Genomic DNA, 20,059 nt, shown 5'->3' on the forward strand with positions numbered 1-20,059 from the left:
CTGCATTTAACCCGGAATAATGACACCCTGCTCCAAAGCAGGCTTAGCAATGCTTTTGTGGTGCTAACCCCGAATTGCTGTGCCAAAAGGTATACAGTGTGAAAAACTGACCCAGCTATAAAAAGTGTTAAACATGGAACAAGATAATCCAGGATTAGGTTAACCCAGGTTTAAACATAAGTGTGAAAAGCCATTTTAATAACAAAAAGACAGGAAAAGAAAACTCTGCGTTAGCTAAAAATGTGTCTCTGCCTTTAGAGCTTTGTTTCAACAGACACACAACTCTCATTCAATATAACATGAGATAGTTCACCCACAAATTACATTTCTGTCATCATTTACCATGTTGTTCCAAACTCTTATGACTTTCTTCCTTAAAAATGCAAAAGGAGATGTTAGGAACAATTTTAGTCTCATCCCCCATTTTGCTTTCATTGCATGTTCTTTTGCCCATACAGTGAAAGTGAAGGGTGACCAAGAACATCCCCTTTTTGCATTCCATGAAGAAAAAAAAAAAAAATATATATATAAAAAAAAAAATGGCATTCGGGGTTGGAACAACATTAGAGTGAGAAAATGATGACAGAATTTTCATTTTTGGGTGAAATATTCCTTTAATTTGTATTGTTAGTGTAACTGTCATCATTGCAGACATGGAATCAGTGGCTTCTAATTTATCATCTCTACAATACTGTTTACAAATTTCACTTGCTCTGGTGTTCATTCTAGGGATGTGGAAGACTAGTCGACTAGTTGACTAAACGGTTCTGATGCTGCTAGTTGACACTGGAATTACTAGTCGGTCAATATTTTTCCCCATTAAAATGTTAAAATTTTTTACACATTTACATTTGGCTTTATATTACTTTTTATTATAATATCAGCCCTCTACATTGCGAGTAAATAACTCGCATATGCGACTACATTTTGCGCAATACAACTAAAATATGTCAGTTATTAGCCACTGGCAAATAAATATTAAGATTTCACTCGCCAGAGAGTCACATGACGCCATGCGAGGATCGAACATGTGAACGGCGAACTCTGCCCACTTTGCTAGTTTTAATACCTTTTATGACATAAAAGATTCGATACACTCTGTTCCATAACTGTCCTAGGAGGACAATATGTCAAAGAATTCAAAATCCTCGGGCTCTGGAGACATTAAAAGACACTTATGCGCTCAAGCTGACAACCCCTGAGCAGGCCGCAGGCCCGGGAGTCGATTTGGTCGGAGAGATGTGGGAAATGCAGTGAGAGATGTTGAACATGACGGCAATGCTGACGAAGATCATTGCTGACTTGGAGGATCTTGCTGTGATACGATCAATCACTGCCATGGAGGCGAAATTTACTGATGTGATCACAAGAGTGGGGGATGTCGAGAAACGGATTATCTGGAGTCATCAGAGAGGGAATTATCTGCTAATCCGCTAGCGACCAAGGTGGATTTGGAGCGTGTCTGGGGGACAAGGAAAACCGTAGCCGGTGGAATAACGTCCATATCATGGGAGTCCTGGAGGGAGTGGAGGGATGGGATATAGTGGAATTCCTGGATGGGTTCTTTCCGAGTCTACTCGACATAGCAGGCCACAAGCTGGAAATCGAGCGAGCTCACAGGGTTCCGGCTCGGCGATCCTGCCGACTTCCCTGGGCTCGGTCTCATCTTAGATGGAAAGTAGAACAGTGTAACCATGTTTTTTGGTCCGATGAGTCCACATTTCAAATAGTTTTTGAAAAACACAGCCATCGTGTTATCTGGGCCAAAGAGGAAAAGGACCATCCAAGCTGTAGCATCAGGTCCAAAAGCCAGTGTCTGTATGGGCCAGGGGTGTCAGTGCCAATGGCATGGGTAACTCGCACATCTGTGAGGGCACCATTAATGCAAACAGAAAAATTTTGGAGCAGCATATACTGCCATCCAGCACCATCTTTTCCAGGGACATCCCACATTCAAACCTCATACTGGACGAATAAGCAGAGAGTGTGGGTGCTAGATTGGCCTGCCTTCAGTCCTGACCATCTCCAATTGAGAATATGTGGTGCATTATGAAGCGCACAATATGGCAACGAAGACCCCGTACAATTGTGAAGCTGAAGAACTGCATAATGGATGAATGGGGGAAAATTCCACTTTTTAAACTAAACAAACTTGTGTCTTCAATGCCCAAATGCTTCAGTGTTATTAGAAGAAATGGTGATGTTTCACAGTGGTAAACACTTGACTGTCCAAACTTTTTTGGAGTGTGTTGCAATCATCTGATTTGAAATTACTGTACATTAAAAAAAACAATGAAATTCACAAGGTAAAACATATGTTTAGTTGTAGAGCTTTTAATATAGCAAAGGGTGAATATAATTTACAAATAACTCCTTTTTGCATTTATTAGCATTCTTCATACTGTCCTAAATTTTTCGGAATTGGGGTTGTATTATTGGTTACCGTTCTTAACCAAACAGCTGTCATATTAGATAATAGGCTACTGCATGTCATGAAATACACGTCTTTTCAGTGCATTTTGTTTCTCTCTTAGATTTGGCTTACCTGTTAATTATTTTCAACAATGTCCTGATTGTTTTAATATGTCAAGTAACTTTTACTTGGTGAATTCCATTTAGAACAGGCTACTAGGGTTGCTCTATTGGTCCCGCACTATTCATTCAATTGTTTTCAATAAATATGCCTGTATTCACTTACATTGATTCAGTGAATGCATGTCATGTTCTATATGTAATGTACAATGGTCATAATGCAAGGCGAGCACGTCGCAGACAAATGCCCCTTTTCAGCAGAATATTTTCAGAGTCGGATTTGGCTGTGTTTAAGTATTTTAAATCGGTCTTATAACCACACAGTGTTTTTTAACTAATTTCTGAGGGTTTCTTACTTTTTAGACTAGTCAACTCCAAACTTTACATTTAAATGTCAGAGAAATTAGTCATTCCACTCATCCTTAATTCATTCATACTAAGATGCCCATAAAATTGATTATCTTGACTCCACATCTGCACTTTGTTTGTATCTGTTACACAGATGTCTGTTTAAGAGTTGGAGTTAGAATTTCCTTTGCAGAACATCTAGAAAGTCTTAAATGGCCAGTGGGAGGGACACAGAAGAGTTTCTTTGTGTTAGCATTGGCTGAGAGAATAAAAGGGGTGGTGCCAACCAGAATGTTTCCACAGGGATTGGCTCTCGGAGCCCACAGGCCAAAGGTCACTCACTCGTCGGTCCATCTGCCAGGCGGCATCTGTGGACATTATCCAGTGATGTCACACCACAAAGCTACATTTGCATGTATTAGGGTTAGAAAACTGGACATCTACTATACTAGATCTAATAAAAATGAAAATTCTGTAATGTTGTTCCAAACCTGTAAGACTTTCTTTCTTCAGTGGAAAACAAAAAGAGATGTTAGGCAGAATGACAACATCACCATTCACTGACATTCTTTTTCATCTGTTTTCCATACAATGAAAGTGAATTTTGACTGAGGCTGTCCATTTTGCCCATCATCTTTTGTGCTACATAGGAGAAGTAAAGTCATACGACATGGAACGACATAAGGGTGAATAAATAATGATGGAATTTACATTTTTGGGTGATCAATCTCTTTAAGAAGGCTGAGAATCTCAAAATAAAACATAGTTAAACAAGATCAGATGTGAATTCTTACTCAGAATAACTGTCAACACAATAGTTAAACACACAGCTCTATGATAGTCCACACATGTACATAATAAACTCACATTGCAAAGTTCCTGCGGAAAGTATGTCCTCGTCCATATCGTCTATGTCATCAGACAGCAGCAGGTGCTGGGGCGTGGCGGGGCGGATGCCCAGGAAAGCAGGGTCCAGGTTTAGGGCAGTGGCCAGAGAGGACATGCCAGGGTTATTTACAATATTAAAACGTGTCAGAATCTCGATCTGCTGCCAGCGATGTAGCTTTTCTCTTAAAGCAGCAGTGACCTCACCCAGAGCCTGTCTGTGGAAATGTAAAATATAGATTGAGACAAGATATTTTGTTCAGTCGATGAACTTCAGATCAGAGTGTTTGCTTTACAACACAGATTTTACGTTGGATTTTTATATGAACCGCATAGAAACATTTATCAATTTTGTAAATGGATAACTAAAATCATACAGTAAGTGTGATTTACCAGCCTAACATACAGAAAAACAGGGATAGATCACCCAAAAATGAAAATTCTCTCATCAATTACTCACCCTCATACCATCCCACATGTGTATGACTTTCTTTCTTCACCAGAACACAAATGAAGGTTTTTAAAAGAATATTTCAGCTCTGTAAGTCCATACAATGGAAGTGAATGGGTGGCAAAATTCTGAAGCTCCAAAATCCACATAAGGGCAACATAAAAGTACTCCAGACGACTCCAGTCTTTAAATCTATATGTTCAGAAAAAATATAATAGGTGTGGGTGAGAAACAGATAAAAATGTAAGTCCTTTCTTTATGCTAAATCTCCACTTTCACTTTTATATCTGAAAGTCACATGTGGTGCCTATTTAGTTTCATTATCACAACTGAAAGTGAATGTTAAAGTGGAGATTTAGAGTAAAATTTTGTTCTGTAAATATTGTTCTGTTTCTCACCCACACTACTATATTGCTTCTGAATATAAGGTTTTAAACACTGGAGTCTTATGGATTACTTTTATTACTTCTTATGAATTTACTATGTTTCCTTTAGTTGATTTTTGGAGCTACATAGGTCTGATCACCATTCACTTGCATTGTATGGACCTACAGAGCTGAGATATTCTTCTAAAATCTTTGTTTGTATTCTGCTGAAGAAAGAAAGCATTACACATCTGGGATGGCATGAGGGTGAGTAAATGATAAAATAAGTTTCATTTTAGGGTGAACTATTCCTTTAACATAAGCCATATTACCAAGTGACAGATGAATTTGCCCCAAAATACCATAGAGTTTAATTTGATGCACAGCCCTGGACGTCAAAAACAGAAGATATGGGAATGTTTTCTCCTTTAAGTAGTGATATAGACTAAATATTGATAAGTCTATTCATTTTGTATTGTTATCCCTGCTGTCCATAACTCAATCAGAACAGATCTGCAACCCATTTTTGGGTCGAGACCCACCAGTTGAAATCAACTGCTTTAAAAACACCTTTATTTCACCCTGAAAAAAAGATAAGGTTGGGAGATTTATAGAGTGAGGATAAAAAGTTTATGAAAAAAAAAAAAAAATTCACAGTCTGCTAAGAATGGCAACATCAATGATGGACTCACTTGGCTGTCAGGATTTTGTGATCAACGTCGTCCAATGAAGAGCTGTGAGCCACATGGAATGTTCCAAACAGTGTTGCTCTCTTCTTCTTAATCTTTTCTGCCTGTCGTGCCAAACGGAACCACATGTAAATCAGTGCATAACTATTTATTTTTGTCAATCCTCATTCACTTTCATTATATGGAAAAAGGGTTCTGATAATCTTCAAATATTTGTGTTCGACAGAAAAAAGAAAGTCATACCAGTTTGGAATGACATGAGGGTGAGTAAATGATAACTGAATTTTGATATATAGGTGAAATTTTCCTTTAAGACCAATCTTTTTATAGCTAAATGGATGTCAAGCTTGCAGTATAGGCAAAAAAAGCATTAAATATTCAGGAACAGAGTGTGTGTGTGTCCATCTCACCCCTTCTTTAGCCACGATGAGTTGTCTTTCAGCATTCTGCTTCTTTATGTTGTAGTACTGCACCTCCACCTCATGAGTGAGCTGTAGCCATTTCTGCAGAGCTTCAGGAGGAGTCCAGCTACTCCTCGACTCCAGCTCTCTCTCTGCCTTCCTCAAAGCCATGCGCACCTAACAAATACATGCACATACACTCAGCACTGGCTGCAATTGAGTGTTTTGGGGAGCTAATAGTGTATGACCTCTTCTGCACCACTTGAGTACTTTCCATGGTGATGGGACAGCTGTAAGATGAATCTATGGAAGAAAGTGAGGGTCTCCAAACATGCTGCTTGTAAATAAATGGTGAAAAGTAGGAAAGTAAAAAGCACACTCTCGACCACACATTACCAGTGGCTATTAGATTAATTGATTGTTTCACATAAAAAATTTAAGGGAAGGTACTGCATGCATAAATTATGATTATAGTTAGATTTCACTATTTTGACTTTCTGCAATATTTTGCCAAAACCAAACTTTCAGAAAACAGTTAAAATAAAAGGCAACAATTTTAGGTTCTGTATATTTATATCACCTTAAATCAGTATTTGTATTTTTCATCAGCCATTTTTTTTACATGACAGTTTGTTCGTATAGCAAATACAATATCCCATACGTCATAATAGGTACACTTTGCTGGTATTTTGCCGAAGTTATATTGCTGGTAATTTTTAGATGGTTTTTTTTAAACCTTCTCCTTTTCATTGCCGTTTTAATACATTTATCAATTCAAAATGGGCAAATGCTTACCTAAATATTTTGTTTTATATACACAACCTTTTGACAAAACCAAGAGCTGCTAATCACAAAAGAAAAAAAGAAAAAAAAGACTTTTTTTTGTAGAGTCTATAAAACTTTTGGTATAATATGCAAATGTGTGCATATTTAATAAGATGATGCCTACTTTACAAATAGCCATGTTTTTTATATTGATAAAAAGAAGGGAAAAAAATAGCCTTTTAACCTGCAGTTCTCTTAATAAAGCCATGTGAACAGTGATACCTGTTCCAACTCTTCCTCTGCATATTTCTGTCTGCTGAGCTCGTTCTCCGTGCCCTCACGCAGTTCTTTGAGTCTTTGTGCCTCCTGCTTGGCTGCATTTATCTCGTTTCGTAACTCATGCTCCAGGTTGACCTTTTCAAACTCCACCGTGCGGTGCTCTTCCTGTGCGATCTGCAGCCTGAACACAAATACATTATCAATCTCTAGAGGAACCACTCTTTTCTGCACATTAATGTTGTGTAGTATCATTACTTGACCAACAGTTAAAGGAATAGTTCACCCAAAATCATTCCAATCATTTACTCACCCTCAAGCCATCCCAGATGTGTATGCCTTTCTTTCATCAGCAGAACACAAACAAAGGTTTTTAGAAGAATATCTCAGCTCTGTAGGTCCATATAATGCAAGTGAATGCTGACCAAAACTTTGAAGATCCAAAAAGCATATAAATGCATTATAAAAGTAATCCAAAAGACTTCGGTGGTTAAATCTATATCTTCAGAAGCGATATGATAAGTGTGGGTATAGAAAAAGATCAATATTTCAGTCCTTTTTTACTATAAATTCTCCTCCCTGCCCAGTAGGTGGCGATATGCACGAAGAATGCAAATACACAAAAACAAAGGAAGAAAGTGAAAGTGGACATTTTTAGTAAAATAGGACTTGAATATTGATCTGTTTCTCATCCACACTTATCATATTGCTTCAGAAGACTTATGGATTACTTTTTTGCTGCTTTTATATGCTTTTTGAGCCTTCAAAGTTCTGGACACCATTCACTTGCATTGTGAGGACCCACAGAGCTGAAATATTCTTCTAAAAACCTTTGAGTTCTACAGAAAAAAGAAAGTCATACACATCTGGAATGGCATGAGAATGAGTAAATTATTTGAGAATTTTTCTTTTTGTGTAAACTATCCCTTTAATACAACTGACCATCAGGTGGAGCTCTAGAGAAATGTTTAGAAATTAGTAGGAAACTGGATCTGCAATACATCACCACACCTCTTCCTCCTTGTGAAAAGACAGCTGAACAAGATATGCCCTGTTCGATGTGGTAATTCTGTGGTAGAACTTCCTTACAGCTGTACAGGGAAATTCATTCTTTTCACTGTTCATTCAATTCAGCTTTGCACTCAGAGACAATTTAAGGACTGTAGGATCTGGATGGCTTAATCTAGCTATGCATTTTGCCATTTTGGGACTAAAACTATCCCTTTAAGCAGTCCATTTATCCATTTCTCCTTTTACTTGTCAAATAGGAGGAAGAATTCAGAGAAAAAGAAAGAATACAAAATAATAGAGAGGACTGTTCAGTGCACATGACAGGCTTCTTGCATACTGAAGTAGTCCCAGTTCAAACAGGAAGTGAGGTATAAATCAAACCTACGTTGATATATAGCAGCGACCAAGGCTAAGTGTTATTATTACATAACAAGAAAGGGGAGCAGGGAAAGAGAAATGGGACAAAAAGGAGGCAAATGAACAGCAGAGAGCAATAAAAAGAGAGGAAGCAAACTATGAAAGCCTTTCACAACAGACATGACAAGTGCATAATGCAGGGTGGATGCAGTGCGGGTCAAAGTGGAAACGAGGTGTCCAGATCTCTGTTCCAAATGGGATTTAACGTAAAGGACAAAGAGACATACCATACAACCAGATCCCTGTGCTCTTCTCTTACACTGGCCATTCTTACACAGTGACTTAATCACATTACATTCAACAAACATTCCTCTGCTACAGCTTTTCACTCAACAAACTAATATAGATCACTGTAATACATCCTTACGTCCTTATAAGGTCATTGCTTTAAATTAAAGCACCATGAAGAGGGGACGTTTGAATCATGAGCTTCTCCGAGACCTGCGACTTCTGAAAGAAGGCAGAGACATGTTCTCTGTTCTGCTTCACTAGTTAGGGCACCAGCTGAACTGAGCGTGCAGCACAATAGTGTGATTGTCTGAAACACACAGAGCTGAAATCAGCAGAGCACTGCCAGTCCTTTTGCCATTTAAGGACTTTTGAGGGACGCTTGCATCACCCTGCCTGAGTCTTTTGACCTGAACAAAGATAGCAGGTAATGAACCACACTACCACCGGATAGTCAAATTCCTCTTTCTGTCTCTAACCCTCATGCTCTGTTTGGTGTCTAAGAGATTTTCCTGCATTTTAATAACTGGTAAAATATACCTAACATTGAAGTGTCATGTTGACATACTGCAGAAATAATTTCCTTACTCAGCATTTTTGTCTTGTTTTTCTGTAAAAATGTCTTAACATCCTTAAAGCAAGACTGTTCATAACAAGTTATGCTCAATTAACAGCATTAGTGGCATAAAGTTGATTACTACAAAAATGTTTTTGCATATTTTAAAATAAACGAGGGGTGAAATTATTTTTGTGGTAATTCGGTTAACTGAGCTTAAACCTGGAGCATTCCTATAATTAAAAGGGAAATCAATTACAGTTAGATTTCTCTAAAAACAAGACAAAATTAGTCCTCTACTGAAAAATGTACTCCCAGCTTAAAAGAATGATTTAAAAAACGTTTTTATTTTTTTTTTGTAACGAAGGATTAAAGTGTTTTGACAAAAACGAAGGCCTCACATTCCTACATTTAAACCCTCTGGCCTGCCTTTCCCAATGTAAATGCCCCCCAAGATTCATTTAAGACTGATCCAAGACATGAATCTGCCAAGTGTAAATGCATCTGGTTGTTTAGGCTACGTACAGCCCTGCAATCCACACTAGAGCGAGCAATCAAGGATGAGACACATAGATGGAGCAATTATACAATTCAAAATCTAATTGTCTTATGAGGTGAACATAAACACTCAAATTTTCAACAGTAAATTTTCAAATTAGCATAATCACGGAAGTGAATTTTGCATGTTGTTTGCATACAGCACAGAAATAGTCAATCAAATTTATATCTATTTTGAGGAGACACATTTATTTAGGCTAGTGTAAATGGAATGTGCATACCCAAGTAAATAGGCCTAGAGCGAGAGGGTGTTTTGTGTTGAGCTGTACTTACTTCTGCTGTAGGTCCATGAGGCTCTGCTCAGCTCTCTGTAGCCCATCTAGGTCTTTCATCATCTTGCTCATGTGGTCTTTGGAGTTTCGGTTCTGGATGTAGGCAAACCAGCAGCCCCCCATTCCAATCACGATGGACACCACCAACATTAAGTCCTTTAAGTGACTGTGCCTGCTCACTGCCACAAAGATCACAAAAAACATACACTGATAGGTGACAATCAGCTTCACTTACAGTTGAAGTCAGAAGTTTACATACACCTTAGCCAATACATTTAAACTCAGTTTTTCACAATTCCTGACATTTAATCGTAGAAAACATTCCCTGTCTTAGGTCAGTTAGGATCACTACTTTATTTTAAGAATGTGAAATATCAGAGTAATTGTAGAGAGAATTATTTATTTTAGCTTTTATTTCTTTCATCACATTCCCAGTGGGTCAGAAGTTTACATACACTTTGTTAGTATTTGGTAGCATTGCCTTTAAATTGTTTAACTTCGGTCAAACTTTTTGGGTAGCCTTCCACAAGCTACTCACAATAAGTTGCTGGAATTTTGGCCCATTCCTCCAGACAGAACAAATTTTCTGTCAGACTGAAGTCAGGTCTTTGTGATGGCCACTCCAATACCTTGACTTTGTTGTCCTTAAGCCATTTTGCCACAACTTTGGAGGTATGCTTGGGATCAATGTCCATTTTGAAAGACCCATTTGCGACTGAGCTTTAACTTCCTCGCTGATGTCTCGAGATGTTGCTTCAATATATCCACATAATTTTCCTTCCTCATGATGCCATCTATTTTGTGAAGTGCACCAGTCCCTCCTGCAGCAAAGCACCCCCACAACATGATGCTGCCTCCCCTATGCTTCACGGTTGGGATGGTGTTTTCAGCTTGCAAGCCTCACCCTTTCTCCTCCAAACATAACAATGGTCATTATGGCCAAACAGTTAAATTTTTGTTTCATCAGACCAGAGGAAGTTTCTCTTTGTCCCCATGTGCACTTGCAAACTGTAGTCTGGCTTTTTTATGACAGTTTTGGAGCAGTGGCTTCTTCCTTGCTGAGCAGCCTTTCAGGTTATGTCGATATAGGACTCATTTTACTGTGGATATAGATACTTGTCTACCTGTTTCCTGCAGCATCTTCACAAGGTCCTTTGCTGTTGTTCTGGGACTGATTTGTACTTTTCGCACCAAACTACGTTCATCTCTAGAAGATGGAATGCATCTCCTTCCTGAGCGGTATGATGGCTGCGTGGTCCCATGGTGTTTATACTTGCGTACTATTGTTTGTACAGATGAACATGGTACCTTCAGGCATTTGGAAATTGCTCCCAAGGATGAACCAGACTTGTGGAGGTCCACAATTTTTTTCTGAGATCTTGGCTGATTTCTTTTCATTTCCCATGATGTCAAGCAAAGAGGCACGGAGTTTGAAGGTAGGCCTTAAAATACATCCACAGGTACACCTCCATTCAGAACACCTCCAATCAGAAGCTAATTGGCTAATGTCTAAAGGCTTATCATCATTTTCTGGAATTTTCTAAGCTGCTTAAAGGCACAGTTAACTTAGTGTATGTAAACTTCTGACCCAATGGAATTGTGATATAGTCAATTAAAAGTGAAACAATCTGTCTGTAAACAATTGTTGGAAAAATTACTCATGTCATGCACAAAGTAGATGTCCTAAATGACTTGCCAAAACTATAGTTTGCTAATATTAAATCTGTGGATTGGTTAAAAAATGAGTTTCAATTACTTCAACTTAAGTATGTAAACTTCTGACTTCAACTGAAGATATGCTTTACTCTGAAACATGTACTTATCTCGTTAGTTTGAAAATAGTCTTGTTTAGCCAGAGCTTTGACAACGGCAAATTGTCTGGTGTGTACTGCAACTTATTCTGGCTAAAATACAAAACTTTCTAAGATTTGATGTCACTAACTTGACAACCTTCATTTGCCAATTTCATCCTGAGAAGTGCTCATTGCAACAGCGAAGTACCTCGTAAGCATGACTTTGAATCTTTATTCTCAGAAATTGCTTCAAACAAGCCAATCAGATTAGAGCTTACCAGATCAAGAAAATGAGTTCCAGTTTTGTGTTCAGATGGTCAATGAATGGACTGTGGGAACAGCTTCATATAAAGTACTCACTCAATTAAAAAATATAATATTTCTTTAAGATCTGTGCCTTTGGCATGCATGTATAAAGGGACAGAACACTGTTACATACACTGGCCTATCACATACTCTAAAGGCAGTGATGTCATGTGAGAATTATGACTCTGTTCATTTAAAACACATTTCATCGCTAACCCCAGCTGACCCTGGCATGACAAGAGCAAATTAATGTTTTCTTCCCACTGATTATGCCTACGATCTTCTCTAAACTTCCATTTGCAACAATGTTTTTTAGACAGAAATACAATATTCGGCTGATGGATTGAGGAACCTTTAATCACGTGGAACAAAAAACCTGAATGTAGTGCTTCTTGTATCTTATTGCTTCACTAAGTTCTGTCAACAGCATATATAATTTTATAGCAGAAAATCATTTTGACGTCTTGCTCAGTTTGTCAGTTTAAAGGATTAGTTCACCCAAAAATGAAAATTCTCTCATTATTTACTCACCTTCATGTCATCCCAGATGTGTAGGACTTTCATGCTTCTGCAGAACACAAACAAAGACTTTTAGAAGAATTTTAGAAGACTCCAGTGGTTTAATCCATGTCTTCAGAAGTGATCCAATTGGTTTTGGGTGAGAACAGTTCAAAATGTAACTCATTTTATATCTGTACTGTCTTGCCATTGCAGTCTCTAGGCATGATCATGATTTCAAGCTCGACAGCACTTCTTAATGCTTAACGCATGCGCAGAGTGCTAGATGGCACAAAGTGTAATCAAGCTTGAAATCATGATCACCAAGGAGACTGGTGATGTCAAGATTTATAGTGAAAAAGGAGTGATATTTTGGTCTATTCTTACTCAAAATCAATTGGATCGCTTCAGAAAACATGGATTAAACCACTGGTATCATTCAGATTACTTTTATGCTACCTTTATGTGCTTTTCGTAACTTCAAAGTTCAGTCATTATTCACTTGACTTGTATGCATCTACAAAGCTAAGATATTCTTCTAAAAATCTTTGTGTTCAGCAGAAGAAAGAAAGTCATACACATCTGGGATGGCATGAGGGTGAGTAAATGAAGAGAGAATTACATTTTTGGGTGAGATATTACTTTAACTGTCTGAAAAATTTTCACATTTATGCTTTTAAACCTTCTGGTTTAATTGCCCAATAGACTTCCAGTAAGTGTAACTAAGGGAATGAACCAGGTCTGTTGTAACTGATGGCATGATGCTGTTGATTGAGTTTAAGTTGTATTTAAACAAGAATATTCTTTTAAAAACATGGACATTTATTTTAGTAGGACATGCAGTATGCATCGACTCGACTCCCTGTGGACTTACAAAACCACAAGAGAGAGAGAGAGCTCAATTTGAAGGTAAATGGAAAAGAGCCAAGGATATTTTGGCAGGGGTAATGCATCAAATCAGAGTCTGCTTACGTTAAAAGTCTTCCTGTCTCTAAAATTCCAACTTAATAGATGTGGGTAGCAATACACTATTAAATAAAACACACACACAGACCATTTTTAGCAAAAAAGTAATACAAACAAGCAATAATCTGCAGAGAAAAATGGAAAATATCCAAGACCACCTGAAACAGTGAGACATGAAAAATACATTAGGGATATACCCATGCTTTATTTTAAGGCAGGTTCTAGCATTTTGTCATATTTTTATTTACTTTTTATTTTATTTTATTTTATCCCCTTTTCTCCCCAATTTGGCATGCCCAACTCCCACTTCTTACTAGGTCCTTGTGGTGGCGCGGTTACCTCAATCCGAGTGGCGGAGGACAAGTCTCAGTTGCCCCTGCTTCTGAGATAGTCAATCTGCGCATCTTATAACGTGGCTCGCTGTGCATGACAACGCGGAGACTCACAGCATGTGGAGGCTCATGCTATTCTCCGCGATCCACGCACAAATTACCACATGCCCCATTGAGAGCGAGAACCACTAGTCGAGACCACGAGGAGGATACTCCATGTGACACTACCCTCCCTAGCAACCGGGCCAATTTGGTTGCTTAGGAGACCTGGCTGGAGTCACTCGGCACACCCTGGATTCGAACTCGCGACTCCAGGGGTGGTAGTCAGCGTCAATACTTGCAGAGTAGTGTTGCTATTTTATTCAGCTATTCTAATACGTCTCTCCATCACACATCTGTCTTAAATGTATTTTGCATTTGCATTGCACAATGACATGAGTGACCAGAGAGGTGTTCCCCACCACAACAATGGTGGCATCAGTTAAGTAATGGCAGGATTTTGGATGAATGGATTATCAAGTGCTATTTCCATCTGCAGTTTCACCGTTCACATCCTGCCCAGGAAAATAGCAGGTGACGTGAAGTGGTGCCAAAATATCTGTGAGTGGATGGTGTTGAATCAACCTTGACAATCACTTATCTTAACCTGCCACTGATTTGGGCTCAGGTCAAATCTCTTGGGACCAGCACATGATTTTTCCATACAATGAAAGTGAATGGTGACAGTTTCCTTACTCCTTTCAAGAGTTTGCCTGGCACAGGACTTTGCCAACTGTCTTTAACTGTTCATGCTTAAATGCTGAGCCAACACATAGAAGCTACACACACTGACACTAGACAGATTTCCATTAGTGATGCAACACTATGGGGTGTTACAGTAAGATATTGTCTGGAACAGTAAGCAACCTTCTACTTCAGACAGTAAAAACAGTCACCAAAGAGACAAGCCGAATAACTGCCATTAGCTTGCTAAAATCTCAGAAGCCAGAACTAGACAATGTGTGCTCTTGTGAGTTAAACAGCACAAAGGAATATGGCTGTTGTAACCGTCTGCCTTCTCCAGTCTCACCATAAGCATATACAGTACCTACAGTCTGTCAGTGACATTCAGACACGGTGTGAGCCGAAATCCTTGCATCAAATGTCTTACAGTCTTTGACGGCTTTTGGGATTAAGAGGGTGCCTTTTCAAAAGCACTTTTTTTACCAGCGGCTTTGATATTGACAACACAGTTTCATGACTCTGGCTGATCTTCATTCATATGATGAAATGCCCTCTACTATTCCCATCAATCTCCCTCTCTCTGTCTCTCTAACTTATTTATTGACCTCATTTCTCGCCATTTGTCCCTCTTCTCAGTTTAAGCAGCTGTACTTGAGTATCATGCTGTAACGACTGACATTAATGGGGCATACCTCCACTGTCAGGCACTTGTATTCCTATATATCTGGTTATTTTCTAATGTAGTTAAAAAAAAAAAAAAAAAGTGTCAAACTTTCTTGATTTCTGTACATAATAAGCAATAACCTTTGCAGTATGGACTTTATCCAGAAAATCCTTTGGAGGCATCAATCCAGAAAAACTTGTAAAGTATGCACTGTTGAAAATTTCCATGCTCTGGGGTTTTTAAAAACCTCTAAAATAGGAAATGCAACTGGGGGCAACATTTCCAGCAATTCAGTGGAATAATTAAGGGGCTAACTATGAATATTATTTTATTGTCCATTGGTCAAAGAGGAGACAGGGAAGCAAATAAAGTTGTTTATCATGTATTTAATATTTCGCTTTTTTTGTTGATTCATGTCACAAGAGATCTGCCACTATTACTGCCACTGCAGAGCACATATTGGCTGATTAGTGCTGCTACAGAGTGACATGTTTGTCAGTATGGTCTGTCAGTACATTTACATGTGCAGTTATATTTGAGCTACAGCTGGGTTTTATGTAGTCGATCTTCAGTCTTCATCTTTCTGTCCAAGTATACATGACACAATATGTAATCGACTATTTAAAGAAAAGACATCAGTTGAGGAAGTACCGGTAATAAAGGCTGCGTGCAGTGCTGCTGTGTAGATTACTTCTGAATTTGAATCCAGTTCTAATAACAAATTACATGATTAAAGTTGCAATCAGTAGCATAATCTCTTGGATTGTATTTTTTGGATAATCTAATCTTCTTATTTTTGTATTACTTTTGGATTAACTCGGACTGACCTCAGAGTAACCTTTATTTGATGTCACATGCATTTGAGTAGGATAATTTACACCATTTTGACACAATGTTGCTTAAATGCTTAAAAAATAGGTTTTTTTTTTTTAGCATGACGTTATGGGATGGGATGATATTTAAAATTTCAATATTTCGCAAACCAAAAAAGGTTACAAACCAAAATCGACTTACCAAAATTTGCAACATTGTTTTCCATCCTTGTGATCATAAAAAATGACCTGTCAAACATCAATAATTTCTCTATCGTTTGATTTGACCCCTTCTGCACTTCACAAAAGGTCCTTGAAGTGCTTAAAGTGCTTGAATTTAGCTTTTAAAAATTTAAGTACTGGAATACCTGGAAAATCGCCTTTTGTTGAAAAGTGCTTGAGATTAAAACGGACCATTTCTTCCGTGTAATGTGTGTCCATCAAAGATAAGATCCACGCACTCCACTTTCAAAGAATAATGTGTCTTTTAATATTCTTTCTGTTCTTTAAAGTTAGATAAAAAATGTAAAATGAAATATAAATTTTTATTACACACAACAGATGCAATAAAGAAAACAGAACACTTTGTAAGTCTGTGAGATGCATGTTGAAATCTTAAAGTGACAGTACCATTATAGCGCTTGTTATACAAATGAATGTAAACTTAATGTTATTACTTGTGAATTGGATACATTATTTCAAAGATTGACAGCTCATATCATAATTATAAATACAATTTCATGATATAATATTTATTGATAGATTGTAGAATATTTATATTTTTAAGAAGTTAAAATGTATAATAATGACGACAAACAAATTTTTACAAATAAATTCTACACTTTCAAATACTTTTTCAGGTCAGGTTCTGTTCAGTTCTATTGCTTATTCTGCACGTGACTCTACCCACCCCAGCCGGGCCAATTGGTTGCTTAGGAAGCCTGACTGGAGTCACTCAGCACGCCCTGGATTCGAACTCGTGACTCCAGGGGTGGTAGTCAGTGTCTTTACTCGCTGAGCTACCCAGGCCCCACAAAAGTACTACAATTTTTACAATCTGATTACATAATCCAAATTACGTTATACATATGAACCCAGCACTGGTTGCGCGTCACCTCTGTCTATGGAACATGAGCACAATGCAGTCTGATTAACGTGTATACATGATAGACAAAGCCGAGCTACAATCGCACTATATAGGCTGTTATGTTAGATAAACACTGACCCGCAGACTAGTCGACTACTTTTCTGGATGACTAGTTAAACCAAGTAGTCGTTCAAACCCTTATACTCACTTAGTGGAGGTCCAAAGAGGACTGTGTCCAGAGCCTTCAGATGAAGTTTCTGTGCATGACTGCGGTCCGGTATCTTCAGCACGGTCAGAAGCAGGGTGGCGTTTTTAACTGCAAGTCTTTGAATGGATTGAGACACTGCGAGTCAGTGAGTGACTCGGTCTAACAGTTGAAGGACTATATGAAGGCACCAGGCACACCAATTGTAAGCATTCTTACCTGGGAAGGGCTTTGCCGCTGATGCCATTTTTCCTGAAGGAATCAGCATACTGCGGTAACTCCACACAGCTGATGAGCCACGCCTCAGCTTCCTCTACTGTCCAGTTATACACTATAGGCAAAAAAAACTAATCACGCATAACATAACCAACAAATGTATAAAATGATTTATTGGTTTGACAATTCTTTGGCGGAGGGGTTATGTTCTATATACAGTACCTCTAAACTTACATACCTGTTATAAATGTCACCTTTCAGGAATGATTTTGAAATACATAGCTTCTGAAAATAATTAGCCATCTGAGTTTCTGAGTTTTATAAACAGTATAAGAATGTATGCAAACCTTCAGAGGCCTTCCAGGAGTTCCACATGTCCTCCACTGTGATCAGCAGATCGGCTCTATGGAAGCTGTTGTGTTTCATTTTGGGGTCGTGGTATTTCAAGTCCTCCCTCAGGAACTATTTGAAATAAATAGACTGAATTTTAACATGTATACTTCAGGGAAAATGTGAATGTGAGGTCACTGTTGCTTTGACAGTCCATCTCTTTTGACTCCTCTGATTATAAAGTTTCATGGCTGCATGTGTATGTAGCATTCATGTTTGTCCTGCTGTAATTTGTGAGTCCTTTGCCAAGTTGCTCTATGTGCATTTAAAGGCATAGTTCACCTGAAAATTCTCTCATTATTTACTCAACCTCATGATTTCCCAAGTGTGTATGAATTTCTTTCTTCACCAGAACACATTTGAAGAAAAATATCTTCGCTCAGTAGGTCCTTAAAATGAAAGTGAATGGAGATTTCTATTTTGAAGCTCCAAAAATCACAGACAGTCAGCACAAACATCATCGAAACGACTCCAGTGGTTAAATTAATGTCTTCTAAAGTGATACGATCACTTTTGGTGTGAAAAAATAAAAAGAGAAATATTTAAGTACTTTTTTAACTATAAACCATTGCTTCCATTTAACTATAAACCATCGCTTCCGTTAGGCTTCACGAGATGGTGGAGTCCAAGCAGTCTCTCGTGTGACATATTCACGTTGCCATGATACAGATGTAATCTCACATTCTCCTCTTGGTTGAGACATCCAGGATAAGCACACAAATGCACCATTATGAGTAAAAAAAAACAGATAAATACAGATCTGAACCAAAACCAATGAAGCTTCTGTACAGCATTCCTCCTACACCCTTCCGGCTGTGACTCACATGCATCAGTTCTTGCGTGTTTCAAGCGCCAATGCGATTATGTCACACACGCATACTGCTGCAGAATGCAAGTATGATTTAGAGTTAAAAAAAGTACTTTAATATTTCTCTTTTTCGCACCAAAACTGATAGTGTTTTAGAAGACATTAACCGCTGGAGTCATTTCGATGACCTTTATGCTGACTGTCTGAGATTTTTGAAGCTTCAGAAGAGAAATCTCCATTCACTTGCATTTTAAGGACCTACTGAGCTGAGATATTTTTCTATTTTTCTTCAAATGTGTTCTGGTGAAGAAAGAAAGTCAAATACACCTGGGATATCATGAGGGGGAGTAAATAATGAGATATTTTTCTTTTTTGGGTGAACATCTCTTTAAGAATTAAGGAATTTAAGTCAATGTACTGTTGTACTGCCTATGCATCAATGCCTCATCAATGTGAATAATGAAAATCATTACAAAGCATCCACAATTTTTGTGGATGAGTCACACGCTGGCATAGACTTGATCATTTGTGTTTCTAGGAGGAGTTTCCATTTAGCCGTCTATTTGCATAATTCAAAATATGGCAAGATTTCAAACTTTAAACATGCTCCTGCAACAGTCACAGTAAACAGAAACACACACACACACACACACACATACATACACACACACACACACACACACACACAAGAATCAAATAAACAAGCATATATTGCTATAGAGTACATTTACATTCACAGTATGTGAACGCAATCACTCTGTGGTCCGGTATCTTCAGCACGGTCAGAAGCAGGGTGGCGTTTTTAACTGCAAGTCTTTGAATGGATTGAGACACCGCGAGTCAGTGAGTGACTCAGTCTATCAGTTGATACAGCATTAATCACATTATTTAGTGGTAGTAAAAGAGATCCTGATAGCGTGAGTAGAGAGAACCACACCTGTCCTGTGGTTTATCAGCTGAATAGCTCCAGAATTAAAGGCACAAAGAGGGGCAGATGAAATGCCTGAAACCATGATAGGTAGTCTTGTGTGATTGTGTTGGTTTTAAATATCAGGTTGTTGACACTGAGCAGTAGAACTGTAGCGCCTCATTTAACTGTAGGCAACCTCTGCAAACTCTTCTGTCAGTTTCACTGGACTTTGCCTCTTGATACCCCGGATCAATGCTGAGAGTGCTTGAAGTTACACTCACAGGACTATGCATAGCCTTGGTCAGGCGAGTGTTCAAGCTGCAGTAATGCTGTTTACTTAAATACAGAATGGTCAGCTGTGGGATTCTCATGAAAGAGGAATCACTGGCCACTGGCTATGGGTGATTCAAAAAGAATACTGAGGGGCGAATTCCCTAAACAGTGGGAATTCTATTATCTTGCAACAAAGAGGAAATATAGCACATTAAAGGAACAGTTCACTAAAAAATGAACATTGTGTTATTATTATGTTATTGTCCATGGAAAAGTAATACGGGTTGGGTGAACTTTTCATTTTAATGCACCTTTATTTTGT

The 20,059-nt window shown here is 38.2% G+C and overlaps 1 protein-coding gene across 7 annotated transcripts in view; it reads right to left on the reverse strand.

Annotated features, from left to right (window-relative positions):
* stim1b (stromal interaction molecule 1b) overlaps nucleotides 1-20,059 on the reverse strand; it is a 38,059-nt gene that overhangs the window by 4,418 nt on the left and 13,582 nt on the right. For 3 of the 7 annotated variants that reach the window (XM_051681751.1, XM_051681753.1, XM_051681755.1), the window contains exons 4-12: nucleotides 17,704-17,818; nucleotides 17,360-17,471; nucleotides 17,144-17,259; nucleotides 9,756-9,933; nucleotides 6,719-6,896; nucleotides 5,681-5,848; nucleotides 5,274-5,374; nucleotides 3,748-3,983; nucleotides 3,168-3,248 (exon numbers count right to left, since the gene is read on the reverse strand). In XM_051681751.1, coding sequence (XP_051537711.1) covers nucleotides 3,168-3,248; nucleotides 3,748-3,983; nucleotides 5,274-5,374; nucleotides 5,681-5,848; nucleotides 6,719-6,896; nucleotides 9,756-9,933; nucleotides 17,144-17,259; nucleotides 17,360-17,471; nucleotides 17,704-17,818 — 1,285 coding nt within the window. Of the gene's footprint in view, nucleotides 1-3,167; nucleotides 3,249-3,371; nucleotides 3,523-3,747; nucleotides 3,984-4,032; nucleotides 4,409-5,273; nucleotides 5,375-5,680; nucleotides 5,849-6,718; nucleotides 6,897-9,755; nucleotides 9,934-17,143; nucleotides 17,260-17,359; nucleotides 17,472-17,703; nucleotides 17,819-20,059 lie in introns of those variants that run through there. The other 4 variants (XM_051681752.1, XM_051681754.1, XR_007895578.1 and 1 more) reach the window with 3 other exon arrangements.

The sequence above is a fragment of the Myxocyprinus asiaticus genome, chromosome 40, assembly GCF_019703515.2.
Source record: "Myxocyprinus asiaticus isolate MX2 ecotype Aquarium Trade chromosome 40, UBuf_Myxa_2, whole genome shotgun sequence".
NCBI lineage: Eukaryota > Metazoa > Chordata > Actinopteri > Cypriniformes > Catostomidae > Myxocyprinus > Myxocyprinus asiaticus.